Source organism: Suricata suricatta, chromosome 14 (genome assembly GCF_006229205.1).
Source record: "Suricata suricatta isolate VVHF042 chromosome 14, meerkat_22Aug2017_6uvM2_HiC, whole genome shotgun sequence".
Lineage (NCBI taxonomy): Eukaryota > Metazoa > Chordata > Mammalia > Carnivora > Herpestidae > Suricata > Suricata suricatta.
In genome coordinates this window covers 3,407,061-3,422,614 of record NC_043713.1, presented here as the reverse complement: position 1 = coordinate 3,422,614, position 15,554 = coordinate 3,407,061, and the positions used below count along the sequence as shown (strand labels likewise).

At 46.4% G+C, this 15,554-nt stretch overlaps 1 protein-coding gene across 1 annotated transcript in view; it reads left to right on the top strand.

Annotated features, from left to right (window-relative positions):
* Window positions 1-866: 866 nt before the first annotated feature.
* TSHZ1 (teashirt zinc finger homeobox 1) overlaps window positions 867-15,554 on the top strand; it is a 44,562-nt gene continuing 29,874 nt past the window's right edge. Inside the window, exon 1 of the mRNA XM_029922766.1 lies at window positions 867-1,063. Coding sequence (XP_029778626.1) covers window positions 867-1,063 — 197 coding nt within the window. The remainder of the gene's footprint in view (window positions 1,064-15,554) is intronic.

Here is a 15,554-nt window from a genome sequence, read left to right as displayed (position 1 = left end):
CTCAGTGTACCCTAGCTTGTGACTGTGCGCCTGTCCTCTGCCCCATCGCCACACGGCCGCCTTCTCTGTGTGTTCTCGCACTATTAGCCATGAATCACTGGATTTAGGACCCACCCTAATCTGTTGACGTCTTTGAAATTTAATGAACTACATACATCTACAAAGACCCTATTTCTGAGTAAAGTCACAATGTTAGGTTCTAGAAGGACATGAATTTTGGGAGACCCTATTCAAGCTACTGTAGGAGAAAATTATATTATGCCTTTATCATTTCGGCAGCAGCTTTTATTAAAGATTGGAGGTAGACACGTAACCTACTGTGAGTTCTGTATGTGCTCAGGGTGTTTGGAAATATTAGATACGGACAACCAGTATCTTGCTTATTAATAATGAACAACTAACAGCACCGTCTGGACCACTCAGTGTACTGAGTATGGCCGTGGCCAGTCCCACAGTGATGGGAAGGTAGGGGCCCGCCTTCATGAGACCTGTCCTGACAGGTAGGTGTTTTACTGGTCGGCTGGGAGGGGGACACAAAAGAAGGGTCCCCAACTAGTTCATCCTCAAGAAGGTTGGAATACTGTGATTCACTGAAACATCTTGAGACAAATTGTGGTCAGTAAATGAGTGTGGCATTAGCCATGTTGAATGTGTTTCCATGACGTTGGATGACTGAATGCAGGCTACTCCTCCCATTCGATTTGGGTTATGTTGTACCGTCTTCAATCAGAAAAGCAACAGTACCTAAGTTGTGTGTGTTGTACCCACTGGTGGCTTCTCACAGCTGAGAAATTGTCCCTCAGAGGATCCAGGGCATGTGCTAGACTGGTCATTGTTAGATTTGGTGATGAAGGTGATGCCGCTCAATGGTGAGCAGCCCCTTCAAGTGGAGGGTGGGGTACAGGGGTGGAGCTCACTGCTGCCTGGACTTCATGGCCCTCTGCGTGGCCTCTCCGCCGCCTCTCCTTACTGCCCTGCAGCAGATCCGTCCCTCCTATTGGTGGGTCTTGTCCTCTTCTTTCTCAGTGGTGTCTCCCTTCTACCACGAGGGCCTCACCAGCAGGTACGCATCACTGCACCCTCCGGTGGCTCCAGCTGTCCAGGTGGGTGGTGGGGTGGGGTGCACTTACTTTGGGGGCCCACACTGGGGATGCCGTTATCCGCAGGAGGACAGACACGGATCAGGAGGCCTGGGAGGGGAGCTGGGTCTTGGTGGGCCCCTTTCCTTGGGATTCTGAGGTTGGTGTTGGTCAAAGGGCCACTCAGGGACAACCTAGGCTTGTAGCCTGCTACCCTCAGTCTTGCTGGACCTCTGCCTAAGGCGATCACCTGTGGCACTTGTGGCTGTGAGTAGTGGCTGTGTTTGCTGTGGTAGCCATTTTTAGCGTGTTCAGAAGGAATCACTGAGGCATGCTCAGATTTAGGAGAATGACAACACCATGAAGGTCCTTTTGTAAAATTTTTTAAAAAAATTATTTATTTTTGAGAGAGAGACAGTGTGATCAGGGGAGGGGCAGAGAGAGAGGGAGACACAGAATCCGAAGCAGACTGTCAGCCCAGAGACTGACGTGGGGCTCCAACCCACAAACCATGAGATCATAACCTGAGTCAAGTCGGACACTTAGCCGACTCGCTGCCCAGGCGCCCCAACACCATGCCGTTTTATCTGCAGTGTTGATTACCAGTCACCAATCCCGAATTAGCCCATGAGTCCAAAACATTTTTTTAATGCATTTTTTGTTTGCCGTTCTCCTCTGAGTTTAATTTGAATGTTTTTTCCTTTTCTTAAAATTATTAGTAGGGCCTTGGGGCAGGCTCATTAGGGGTAACACGACATATGGTCCAGGGAGTTGAGCACTTACAGGAAAAATAGGGCTGGGTCCAGGCCATTCAAACCCACGCAGCTTGGTAACCAGGCTACAGAATTAAAAAATCATAATTTAAAAAAGGCCAGGATAAGTTTCTGATAAAGAAGGAAATACGGTAGGACACGTGAGGCCCCACGCCAGGAGAAAGGTGGCGGAAACTTGTCGGAAGGGCATGAGGACGCAGAGGGGAGCCGCGGGGAGAGGACCGGCTGGCCCGCAAAGCTGGTGCTGCATCTGCAGGTTGGAGGAAGGACTCCGAAGACCCATGAGGAGGGGCTGGGGGCTGGGGGCTGGGTTCCTCCGGCAGGGCCCGTGTCGCTCAGGGCGTCGCCGCTGTAGGCCGGCACTCCGCGGCTGTTTCGTTTGGCCCATCTTGAGTCTGTTTCTGCCGTTACTTTTCCCGGGTGTAGGACGCGCTCCTGGTGTCCCGTGCTCTGATGGCCCTGGGACAGCTCCCGCTTCAGTCCCGTGTACCCCCGGCTCCTGCTGTTAGGACTCGGAGACAGTAGGTACCAGTCACAGGAGGAGGTGTTCGCTTAGAAGAGTCGGTAAAGGGAGCCGAAACAGCCAAGATCGTTTGACCTCATTGTTTTCAAAGCTTCATAATCCAGGCCCGAGAATGCGTGCAAAAGCTCTTCTCTGCCTCCTCTCCCTCCATCTCCGTCTGTCTGTCTCTCTCTGTCTCCCGTGAGTGTGTGCACGCGTCTGCTAACACCATAGGAGAGAATTCTTTTAAAAGTTAATGAAGGAGTGCAGTGGAACCCTATTAGATTTTCCTTCAATTAAATGCCTGCTACAGACTTTTAATGGATGTTTTTAACTAGGCATTGTTATCAAAAGGACTATTGCACAAATTAAAACCAGGCCTGCAATCTGTGAAGAGAAACTGGATTTACTTTTTGCCTTTAGGTAAAACACGGGGAAGAACGGGGAGGAGGTGAATTCCACGTTGGTATTTTGAGACGTTGGATTTAGGGAAGAGAGCCAGTGCTACCTGGGGACTACGGAAATAAACAGTAAAACGCTTTGCGGTGCCTCTCGTTGTAAAGCAAAGGCATTAACAGGAACCCCGGATTTTTAGGGGAATGTCAGTGCTAATTTCAGGCCGTTATTTTGATATTTAAAATACCTTCTTAGCTTTTATAATACCGCACCGTGTTTTCCATATTTAAACATACGAGGCCGAACAAAGATGGAAGGATTAGACTTTTCAGGCTTGCTGATCGAGACCTGAGACACCTCCTTACCATCACCATGAGCCTACGGACTTTATAGAACGGCTGGATTTTTGGTTTCTCATTTTATTCTGATTTATTTTATCTCAGGGTGTTTCCCCCTTTAACCCACACAGTCTGTTTACTGAAACGACAGAGTGTGTGTTTCAAGCTCGGGAAATTCTTGTCTTATCTGGGGACTTAGGAGAGGACGGCTCCTCGTTGGAAAGTGACTGTCCTTCACATTTGTGACAGAGTCTTCCTCCTCACGGCAGTCAGCAAATGGTGCGCGGTCCTGTGACACCGCCTATGGTGTGCACCGCGACAGAAAGAAGTTGTTTCCTTATTCGAAGTATGCCGATTATTCTGCTAAGTCTCAGCCAGCCTTTGTCTCGGACTTCTATTCAGCCTGTTTTCTGAAACAAAGTCCAGATCGTGAAGAGCCCCCTGCCCGCCGCGAATGTGTGGCCACCTCCTCCGCACGCACCGCCAGCTCGTGGGGCGTCCCTCCCGCACGAGCGTCCAGCCCAGATGGGGGTTTCCCATGTTGCTTCCCTCGAACCAGGCGTCTTGAAGAGAGAGTCCCAACCCAGAACATGTGTTAGCAGGGCGTTTTGTGTGAAAGACCCGGTCGAGCTCTCTGGCAGGAAGGTGGCCCAGATGCATGGGCTGCACGGGGCAGTCTCGCTGCCTGTGACCACGAGACACATGTCACGTGGAAGAGGAGGAGGGGGTGCCGTGGCTTTCATGGCCGTCCCTCCTCGCCTCGGGAGACTGTGGGTGACACTGGGAGCCCGGGGTCTCTGCTCAGCCCCTGATGGATGGGGTGCTGTTGGTGCACAGACCGGGATGGGTTGGTTCCTGTGTGGGTAAGAGAGAGAGAGGGAGGCAGGGAGGGAGGGGTAGAGCCCTACATCAGGTCCGTTGACATGTACCCCGATGCACCCCAATGTCCATCACTCAATTGTCTGTGAGCTCAGAGCACACAGTTAGCCCTACTGAAATCTCTGATACTAGATTTAATTTCATGAGCTGTATTATCCCACACTAGTAAGCCATTTAGATCATGTCCGCGTCATGGGATTTAGAAGAGGCGATGGCTTTGATTCTTTGTGTGTGTGTGTGGGGGGGGGGGAGGGAATTAAAAATCTGTGGCCTTTTTTTCTCTTTCAGGCACAAAACTAGTTTAATGGAAAGACTAATTTGGTCTGTTGCCGCTCCAGCAGGAGAGCTTGAGACGTGGCAGATTTTCCCTGCTTTCCTCCGAACTCAAGAATTTAATGCTCGCAGGTGAAGTTCTGAAGGCTGCCATCAAGCACACCGAGACAATAACTGTCTTCAGAGCGGAATTTTGTCAATATTTTTTGCTGTGGGCCAGAGAACACTCACAGTAATGGAGTCCTGAAGCCCTGCTTGAGGCCGCCGCCGTGGGCCGGGGGCCCGAGGCTTTATTCTGCCCTGGAGCCCGCAGTATTTTGGCCATACATACGGCCTCCTCGTAATCTTCGCTCCAGCAAATGGACGCGCCCCAGGGCGACTTTCCCTTCTGGGGTGCCCTTGGTGGGCGGCCTGCGCAGGCCTGGCCGGCTAGCAGAGGCCCCTTGGCTTTCAGCCTCTTTATTAGCTGTCCCAGCCGCCTGCCTGCCACCTCCACCGAATACGGTGCTTTCTGATAGATAAGGCACATGGCGCAGGTGCAGAGATCTGCCACGCTGTGGACGTGACCTTGGTTCCCGGGCCACGCGGCCATGCCCGCCCCAACTCTGGAGGGCTGTGCAGCCCCTCGCTGGGCCTGTGCTGACCCCCCAGCCAGTCCACTCATGTGCCCTTGCTTCTCAAAGATTCCCGGGGTGCCACGCTGTGGCAGGAAGTCGGTCGAATGAGCAGATTGCACAGCCCCCAGATTTAATGGCCTTTCTGACTTAAAACAGATGTGCGATTCAGTGCACGGATGGCCGGGCCCCTTGAGTTCTCTTACTTTGGGAAGAATCATCCCCTGAAATTTCATTTCGGAAAAGCATCTTTCCCCTCATTGTATGTGTGAGTCAGGGTGCTTGCATTTTTCCGGCTTTTCCGGTAAAGCAGGTTTCTGATGCAGAGGTGAGGCCATTTTTATCATTTTGCTAATGATATTCCCCGTATTTAGTGTAATTAGGGAAACGGAAGAGTAGCCACACACACAGCCTTGTCCTTTTTTGGAAGTGTGGAAAATATCGGCAACTTTATCACTAAATGTACTTGCTTATTTGAAATGTTTGGACTTTGCTACTTTTTTTTTTTTAACTTCCTGTTCATTTTAACAGAGAAAGGCTACGGCTAAAGATTTTATTTATTCAGAGCCACGGTGCAGGCAAAGTGAAAGTAAACCCTAGGCTTCCGGTTGCATTAAAAACCAGAAAAACAGAACTCTGTTTTCTAAGATATAAAGATAAGTGCAGCAGCCAAATACATCCAAATACATGTGTGTTTTGTTTTTTGTTTTTGGTTTTGGTTTTTTTTGGAAGAAATTGCAAACAAAGCACCTAGAACTATGTTTTGAGGATGGATATGAAAAACATATGCAAGCTTAGAAAAATGTTTCTGGCCTGGAAAAATGTGCCTCCACCAGGAAGACAGGACCTCCGTCATGCCCACGGACAGCGTCCAAATCGTGGCTCATCAGTGTCTGTGGCTTCAATAATTGCATTCTAGTTCAAGTGTAAAATTCGTCCTTGCTTCCAACTTAATATCCCTGCTAGCTTTTAATGAAGACTTTTCCCTTCAGAAATACCAGGGCATGAAGTCTCACGCAGAATGTGCTAGAAGCGTTATCACTCTCTAGGTTGGTGTAGAAAGTAGTAGATTCTGGTCCATGTAGCAGATTCTGGTCCACGTGTTTCTTTTGTGCTCATCTTCATGTGTGTATTTCAGGCATTAACTTGGGAGTCTTCAGGGCCTCCTTTATCATTCTATGTCGGTCAGAGATGGTTAATTAGGATGAGGGTCAGCGGTAATGAACTTAGGTAGAAACTGAAAATATCTGTTTATTTCTGTAAATACAGCTGACAGCTAATTGGCCCATGTTAATGAAGGAGTGAAGCAAAAGAAAAGAGAAAAACCACAAATTCTAAAAAAATATATTTTTCTGTTTGGAGTCCATTTCATGTAGGAAGCTGGGGTTTCAGTGAATATGTACACTTACTTGTCTAGCTTAGATTTTTCCTGTTAATAATACAGCCACGTTGACATAGTGTGTCCAACTTCACAAACTGTGGCCACTTAACCATGCTCTGTACTGTCTGCATTCCTTGCTAAGGCTTGTGTGAGCCGGCTGAGAACTTCCTTGTAAACAGTTAAGAAATAACACGAGAAGCAAGGACTCAGAAATGTGGGGCGCCTGGGTGGCTCAGTCGGTTGAGTGTCCGGCTTCGGCTCAGGTCATGATCTCGCAGTTCTTGGGTTCGAGCCCCATGTCAGGCTCTGTGCTGACACCTAGCTTAGAGCCTGGAGCCTGCTTCAGATTCTGTGTCTCCCTATCTCTCTGACCCTCCCCTGCTCACAGTGTCCCTCTCTCTCTCTCTCTCTCTCTCTCTCTCTCTCTCTCTCTCTCTCAAAAATAAATAAAACATTAGAAAAATTAAGAAAAAGAGAAATCCGATGTATTAAGAAGCAGGTGAAGTCACAAACCAGTGGGCCCAGGCAGAAGCCCTTTGTGTTTCGGGAGGAGGCAGCCACGCTCCCCGGCAGGGAGAGGCCATCGCCATGTCTGCAGCGCGCTGAGTGAGAGGGCAGGAGAGTCTGGGGGGGACCCAGGGTCTGTCTCCAGCGGCGGCAGACGGTGCTGCTGCACACCACTGTTCCGTCCACACTGTTCCACTCCATGTGGCGCTCTCCCTGCTCACCCTGCCTGTCTGTTCCCAGCCTCTCTAAGGGTGAAGGCTCGGAGTCTTTCTGGCACCTGTCTTCTCCCATCCTCCTGCTCTCCAGGTTCTGGTGGCGCTGTCTTTGCGCACATCCTCTGCAGGGGTGGACCCCACCCCAGTCACCAGCACTAATGCCCGCCAGCCGCTCGAACATCCCTCTCCGGAATAGTCTACCTGTAGCCCCTGCCCCAAAGGCCCTGGAAAACACGGACCTAGAAAAGTGTAAGAATCCCGAGTTTCTTGGCACAACACGGTTGTGGGTCCTTGGGAAAGGAACAATCCTGCTCAGGCCCCCATCTCTCCATCCGCGAGATGGAGGGGTGGGGTTGCAAGCAGGGCCTGTTCTGGCTTGGCCTCTGGCCCACACTCCACCTGGGGCTCCTCCCTGCTCCTCCGTCCATCAGCAGTGAATCCCAGACTGCACTTGGAGTCTCCATCCTCGGGGGGCCCCCACTGCGGCCGAGGACCGGGAAGAACTTCCCAGCACGGAGGTCCTCCTACTTGAGGGCCCTTTCCTCCAGCGCGGTGGCCAGGACCCACCCACCTCTGTTCCCCAAGGCCGGTGCTGTTGCTCCATGTGTGTCTTCCTCGCTAGAGTGAGGGCAGCTTGAAATTGGAGCCGCCTCCACTCTGCCCCTCCACTGCCAAGGACGGTGCCCAACGCACCCGAGACCCCGAGTAAACTTTCGGTGAGTGAATGAGCGGATGGACAGCCGGCCAGCCAACGAATGAATGGATCATTCAGTCTTACCAGTTCTTCTGCCAAGATCCCTCCTTCCTGGAGCTGAAAGAACAGTCCCTCAGGGAAGGGGTCTGTCCAACTCCTTGGTCTCCACAGAAGGCTTTGTCACCTTAGGGCTCCAGGCTTCTCTCGTCGCCCGAGTGCAAGTTCCTAAGTGAGCTTAATGCGTCTTTGCATCAGAGATGCCGCCTGACTAAATCGCCAAATGAGAGACTCAGAGTTACGGGCAGTGTTGCAATCATGCATTTATTTAGGGCTGGCGGGGGGATGGAGGGGGTCTTCAGTGGGGTGTCTTGGGCGGATAATGAGCAGACTGAACCCAGGCAGGTTGGGCAGCTGATGGTGGCAGGTGAGGACTCGGGGCTGTCACTCCGGCGTCTGTGTCTGGAGGCGGCCCTGGACGTGGGCGCGTTGGAGGCGAGGTGTCCTCTCTGTAGTCACGAGTGTGGGGGCTCGTCCGGGGCGCTTCAGTCCTTTTCACGCCGCTCTGGTACTGTTGTAGCACCTACATATATTTTATTAAACAATGTATTTATTAGCCAGATTCCTTCATGAATTATTTTTGCCCGTGTTCATTTTGCTATTGCTTTGTTCATCTTTTTATGGATTTGGAAAATCTCTGATAAGATGTTCACTCATCTTTCTGTTATCTGTATAACAGCAAACCCTTCGGTTTGACATGAAAAGTTAGTTGGCAGTGGGGTCGCCTGGGTGGCTCAGTAGGTTAAGCATCCGACTTTCGTGCAGGTCATGATTTTACCGTTTGTGAGTTCGTGGCCCCATTGGGGCTCTGTGCTGACAGCTCAGAGCCGGAAGCCTCCTTTGGATTCTGTGTGTCTCCCGCTCTCTGCCTCTCCTCTGCTCATACTCTGTCTCTCTCCCTCAAAAATAAACATTAAAAAAAAAACTAAAAAAAAATTAGTTTGTGGTGTTTTTGCCCTCTTCTGTTACCTTTAAGATTATGCAAGTGATATATATATACACATACACACACACACATTTGTGTATATATATATGTATATATATTAAAAACCTTGAACAAAGAAAAAGAAATTTTAAAATAGATGAAGCTTATTTGAAATCCTATCGTCTAGAAATAACCAAAGTTGATATTTTGGTGCAGAAGGATCTTTTCCTATGCAAATATATACGTATAAGTACTTTACATATATTTTTACCAAAGTGGTTTCTTCTTACATGTTTTGTTTTATGGTTTATAGTTACCATGTCAATATAGACCTGCTTTGTCATTTCAAGTACTTGCATATTATCCCATTTTATTGATATGCACAATTTAGTTGAGAAATCGACCATTGTTGGAAATTTAGTTCTGGCTCAGTTTCACAGATGTAAACAACGATGTAATTAATATCTCTGTATGTATATCTTGGCAATAGTATCATCATTTCCTTGATAAATTCCCAGAAGTAGAATTACCGGGTCAAAGGTTCAGGCTGTTTTAAATTATTTTGGGACATACACTGCCAGATGGCCTTCTGGGAAGGCTGTGTACATTTCCAGCACCCCCAGAACTGCTGTTTCCTTGGGTTGTGGCCGTGTTTTGATGGACTCAGCTATTTTGATATAGTTTCACTGGTCGTTTCATGCATAGTTTCTGCCTCTGATTTAATGTTTAAAAGGCACCTTCCAACCTTCACGATGATGTAAATATTCAGTTTTATTGTCTTCTAGTAATTTTATGGATTTATTCTTTTTAAATATTTGGCATATCTGAAATGAATTTTGGCATAGGGTATGAGGTGGACATCTGACTTCATTATTTGTTTTCCGACGGCCAGTTTTCTGTTGAGTGGAAGGTCTGTCCTCTCGATGCAGAATTCTGCTATAGATGCTCCTTCATTGTCCACGGGATTCTTGTGTATGTCCAGGGCTGTCTCTCAGTTTCCCCTGGGATTTAAATGAGCAGCCTGTCTATTCCTGACCTGTACTCCGTGTTTTAATTACTGAGGCTATATAATATATTTTGAAATAACCTAATAGCTTTCTTTTTTTCAAAGAGTAGTTTTTTTCGTTCCTCTGTATTACATGAACTTTAGAACCACTTTTGTGAGCCTAAAAAATAATACTTTGGGTAGTGGGATTGGAATGATGTTGCATTAAGAAATTAATTCAGGAAAACTCAGCATCTTTGCAAAAGTAGTTTGCCATTCTAAAAATACAAAATGATACATTTTCAAATATATTCAAGTCTTCCTTTTTAAATATACTTTTAGGAAGATTTGTGGATTTTTGTCTTTGTTCTGTCTCCCAGGCTGTTCATTTCTTTAGTTGCTGGTTGTTGCTCTTAGGACTAGAGTTACTTTTCTGTTACATTTTAACTGGTTATTATTGGTGCATTGGAAAGCTGTTGATTTTCGACAGCTTTCTGGCAAGCTTCTTATATTAGCTCACCCTGTTGTTCACCTTTGCCTCTAGTAGCATTGTCCCACGGTTTAGTACTTTTTTTATTGCTACCTTCTCTTGTGCCTTTTCTATTTAAAAAACCCCAAACAGTAGCTTTTCAATGTTGATTAATTCATGGAGAAATTTTGGATTTTTTTTTAAGTCGAGGATCGGTTGAGAACAATGCCTTAAAGCATCTTCTGTGAGTAAATCCCTGGGGATTACGAACGCCCGCCCGGAAGGGTGGCGCTCCGGGCAGTGGGGGATGAGATTCCCCTCGGCTGGTGGAGACTCCGGGAGATCCTGGGTCGGTTTAGCCTGAAAAGGAAACCATCTTCCCGTCTGTGAGGGCTGCTGTTTCAAAAGTGAAATCTTTTCAGAGTGACTCGGCAGGAAGAGGGGCTTAAACGTGGTGAAGCAGCTCCGGGGGGGCTATCTTTGGACATAAGCACCGCCCACTGGACACGGTTAGGAAGGGAGGGCGAGGACCGGATTTTTAAAAAGTGTGTTAATAACAGTGACGTCTTCTTAATTCGACCGCAGTCTTCCGCATCAGGGATGGGCTGTAGCACATATCGGCCAAATGTGCCGCTTCAGAACACCCTTTCCCAGTTTCTCGGTGTTCTCTGGTGGCAAGGAATAAATCTTTACAAACTTACAAAATCGCACGGGTTTGCATGTGAAGTGTTTATTTCTGTTGCCCAGGCCTAACTCCTGCTGAATATCCTGAAAGTCCTTTAGTGCTAGGCCTGGGGCAACATCTGCTGAAATATTGATGCTTTTGGGGTCATCTCTCATGGTCGTCTTTAACCTAATGTAAAATACATTTTTATGCTTTTTTCCTGGCTTTAAAATGAGAATTAAATCTTGGTGTGTTATATTCTGTCTTGTAATTTGGAATTGACTGTCATATGTTTGTTCAGCTTTTATAATACGTTACACCACCCCACCCCGTCTTGCCTACCTGTGGAAGGGATGTTTACTGCTTTGGGACACTAGGGGCGTTTACTAGGCTTTGAGACGCTCATAAACATGTGCATATCATTTTTGAAACAGTACAACCTCACCTACCCAGAAATCAGTTAGTTACCATCTTAATTTTCCTGGGACAGAGGTAAGAATCAGAAAGGATGAAAGGACACTGCGCATCAAAAGCCCATGCATTGAATTAATAATTTATTGGTGGACAATATCTCTTGGTCCTCAGTCACCATTAAAATTTTATTTTTCTGTTACACACAGTTGTAATAGTCATGAATACCTGTTCTAGGCCACTGCAAATTAACAGTCGAAAATTGGAGGGAGGCGGAGACAGAGAGCAGTGAGAATTGAGACTAGAAGACCTAATCGTAAGGGAGAAGAAGGATTGGGGGTGGGGGGAGAAGAATGAATCACATGAAAAACAGCATTGCAGCCCATTTATCAGAAATGGCATCGTTCTCTGCCCCTCTGTGGCCGTTACTGATTGCCCAAAGTTTTTATATCAAGTTGTCAGGAACAGTTTAATTGTGTACAATATACTTTAAACCAGTGTGGCAAAAGCACGCATATTTTATGTAGATTTTCCAGGGTTTAAACATTGTTTTATAAAATTCTGCTTAAGAGAGTAAACCTTCAATTACCCAGAAGACTCAGCAACTCCCAAATGAGTTCTAAATCCTTGTGGTTTCCGTCAACAGTATATCTGTTAAACCCTTGATAGGATAAATTCTTTATGTATTTTTTTGGAAACATTTTTGCATATAATTTCACAATGGTTAAGTATGCTTTCTGCATCTGTTTTAATGTGTCTATATTTTCACGTCGAATTGGCTGGAAACTGGTTCTGTTCCTCTGACAAGCGTATTTCCTTCCCTCCTCCTCCACCATCCGGGGCGCCCTCTCTGATGCCGCCATTGGAAGAGGAGAGCGCCACTGTGCCGAGGGAGCCCCCGCGGGTCTCCTTGCGTTCGCATCTGCCTGCCCACCTCGTGTATCACTTGTAGGCTCTGTGGGGCTGGGGTGCTGCGTGTGCCCTGGAAGGATGGAGGGGTGGGGGGAGATGTTACTTAGACATGGCCGTTTGACCACCAGGGCCCATTTAGCTCAACAGGAAACAAATATGCGAAATACAGGTAACAGGCTATTTATACTTACGCATAACTTTTGTATTTTAGCCAGTCTTTCTTCTCCTTTTTTTTTTTTCTGACAAAGCTGAGGATGCATTATAAGCCTGTTGCCACTTTTTACAAGGTAACTGTTTGAAATTGGGTGTATGAAACGGTATCTAGGAAGAATCTTAGGAAAATGGTGCTTGTTTTTAGCACCGTGTAAGGTCTAGTTTGTAACGTTTCTAAGAAATAACTTTCCATTGACAATAGCGGCCTGAATTGTTTGATTTCTACCAAACACAGTGGAATCCTTGTAGTGTTAAGGCAGCTACAAAACCAGAGGGTAACAAATAGACCACCTTTTTGTGAGTGTATTTTCACTTCGTGCGCTCAGGAGGAGTCTGAGCTAATGAAGAAAAATAACATTTGTACTTATGTCCTAGAACACTGTCACAAGAACTATTTATTGCTCACTAAAGAAATTAAATTACTTAATGAAGGTGAATTATTAACTTAATTTATTAGGGATGTAATTTGGGAGCTATTTTCATAGGGATATTGGCCAAGGCATGAACGATAACACTTTAATGCATAAAGACACTCAAATGACTTCAAATAGGCAACTAAGTGTCTTTCAATAGAAACTGATATACCTATGTTTTAAATAATAGCAAGTCCTCAAAAAAGACCCATTATCAGTATAACTATGGGATTAGTAAGGAGGTATGATTCCTTTAAGGGGAATTCATTTTCAAAAGGCAGATGACTTACCATTGATACGCGCTGTGTTGTTACTTTCAGTTAGGTTCCAAATAATCGCTCAGTTCTTTCGCCTTGTGGGGTGGCTGTTCATTGGTAACTCTGAGTCATTGTAGACCAGATCAGACTGACCGAGGTGTCTTGGTTTGGTCACAGACGACAACAGGTCACAGAGGCCTCTGAATCATGTAACCCACAGAAGGTCATTGTCCATGTGGTGACTGTAGATCCCAAATGGAGTCCATATTTCCTCGCCTCAAAATAAGATGTACTATCATTGCCTTTACTAGATAGTTTCTACTTTCTCCTTTTAAAAATATAGTGGGGTGGGAGGCAGATTTTTTTTATATCCATGTGTGAGTTAGTGATTAGGATAAAAGCCAGAACTGGTAACTTAAGGACAGTTCACTTCTAGAATCTTCTAGAAACATCGTCATGTAACCATTGTTTTTAACAATTCATGCATTAGGTGGGAGAATTATGAGAAAAACATCTCATTCTCTAAGTAAACTAGGTTTTTCTTCTTTGAATTTGTAGTGACTTTAGAAATTTCCACGGTTATATGCAAAATGGGATCTTTCTAGAGCAGCTCATCTAATGTGGATACAGAAACCTCCAGGACTGTGCTTTCTCACCTGCCTTCTCCGCAGACAAGCGCAGCTGGTGAGATCAGAGGAGGCATTTTTATGTTTGAAATTAAGAGTTTTGCTCTCTCTTTAATCTGTGACATTCCAGATGAGGTAATTTACTTATGACAGACTTATGGTGAGATGCTATTCTTTTAAAGCTGTCTGGATAACTTTACTTTATTGCCTATTTATCAGAAAATAGTGGTGATGTGTATTTATTGCCTCAGAGGTCTGTGAAATACCCAGTTTCATCTGCATCCCTGAAGAAAGGACCTGCCCTGTTCCTTGTTGCAGTTTTAAAGAATTCGATTAAGTCACTTGATCAAGTTGGTCTTCAATTGGGAGATTATTACCAAACTAATCGCCTTCATTGACACAAGACCCCAAAGAGCATGTGATTTCTTGCGTTTTGCAGAAGTGCATTTGAGACATTTACCAAAACTCTCAGTGTACGTAGAAGCTGCTACACTATTTTTAATTAATGGGTCACTTTTATTCTAAGCCCCAGTTCCCGTCATGTGCCAAAAAGAAGTACCCGGTTCAGCCGCTGTTCCAGAATCCTGAGTAGGACCAAGCACAGGAAGTGAGAGCTTAACTTACTCCTAAGAGCAGAGCCTTCCCTGTGAGAAAATGTTTTTAAGGTGTATTGATCCAAGATATTTACTATGTTACGAATCCAGGAAATTGTTCATTTAAAAAACTTGATCTTAAGTTGCTTAAGATGCTGTATGTTAGCAGGAACAAGTAGCTGCTATCCAGACATAAGGTCGTGGAAGTCTTTGCTTTTGATTCTGGGTGATTTCCGTCTGATCTGGTGTCTTTATTACAGAAAGCATAATCCCAGGGCATCCCCAGTCCCTGGTCAGATCTATGTTCTTTCCCACTCAGCTTTGTGATTTCACATAACACTCCTAATTTCAACTGCTTTATGCATGTCCTGTGGTCACAAGCTCTGTGGCCTGAGGCCTCAGTCTCTTTGTCTGTAAAATGATGGAATTGTGAGGAGGAGGTGACCGAAGGCAGCTGATATGCTCAGAGCTGGGTCTGGAAGGGCGAGCTGCTGTCCTCATTAGCGGCGGAGAGGGCAGTGTCCCCGGTGCTATGACTAGTGCAGGATGAGAGGAGGAGTTCCCTGAGCACATGGAGCGGTGCCCCTGGAGGCGGCTTGCACCCACTCCCCGGGCCTGCCTGCGCTTTAACACAGGTGCAGCACAGGTGTCTGCGGCTTTGTCCTGGTGTGCGGACGCCAGCACGGTGGCCTCACCTGTGCTCCTCCGGGATCACAGCTCGGGTTTTGTTGGGAAGAATTGTTGGGGTGTGTGTGGTGCTCTCTGCAAGCCCCCCTCCCCCACTGACATAGACTTTGTGTTGATACCGCATCTCCGGTGCATACTAGCTAGTATCGGATACTCCTCGACACTTTATGTTTCCCGACTGTAGGCTAATGTAAGTGTTCTGAGCACGTTTAGTGCAGGTCACGCTACGCTGTTATGTCTGGTATGGTAGGTGTATTAAATGCATTTTTGACTTACGTTATTTTCAATTTAGAATGAGTTTATCAAGATGTAATCCCATTGTAAGTCACAGAAAAACCTATATATCTATCCCATTATAAATGTGTTACTAAATTGACCCCTTACTGAGGTATAGCTCTCAGTTTGAAGAACATTGTCCTGCAGTGTTCTTTTAGGATTTCCCTCCTTATCTGGGCTGACAGTGAAACTCAGGAAGGATGACTATACTAGCAAGTCATGGATGGTGGTGGTTATGATGATGGTGATGGTGATGGTGGTGATGATGATGATGATAATGGTGATGATGATAGCAGTGGTATTGATGGTGGTAAGGGTGATGGTGATGATGATGATCGTGATGATGATGGTGGTGGTGGTGATGACGATGGTGGTGATGATGATGGTGATGGTGGTGGTGATGATGGTGGTGATG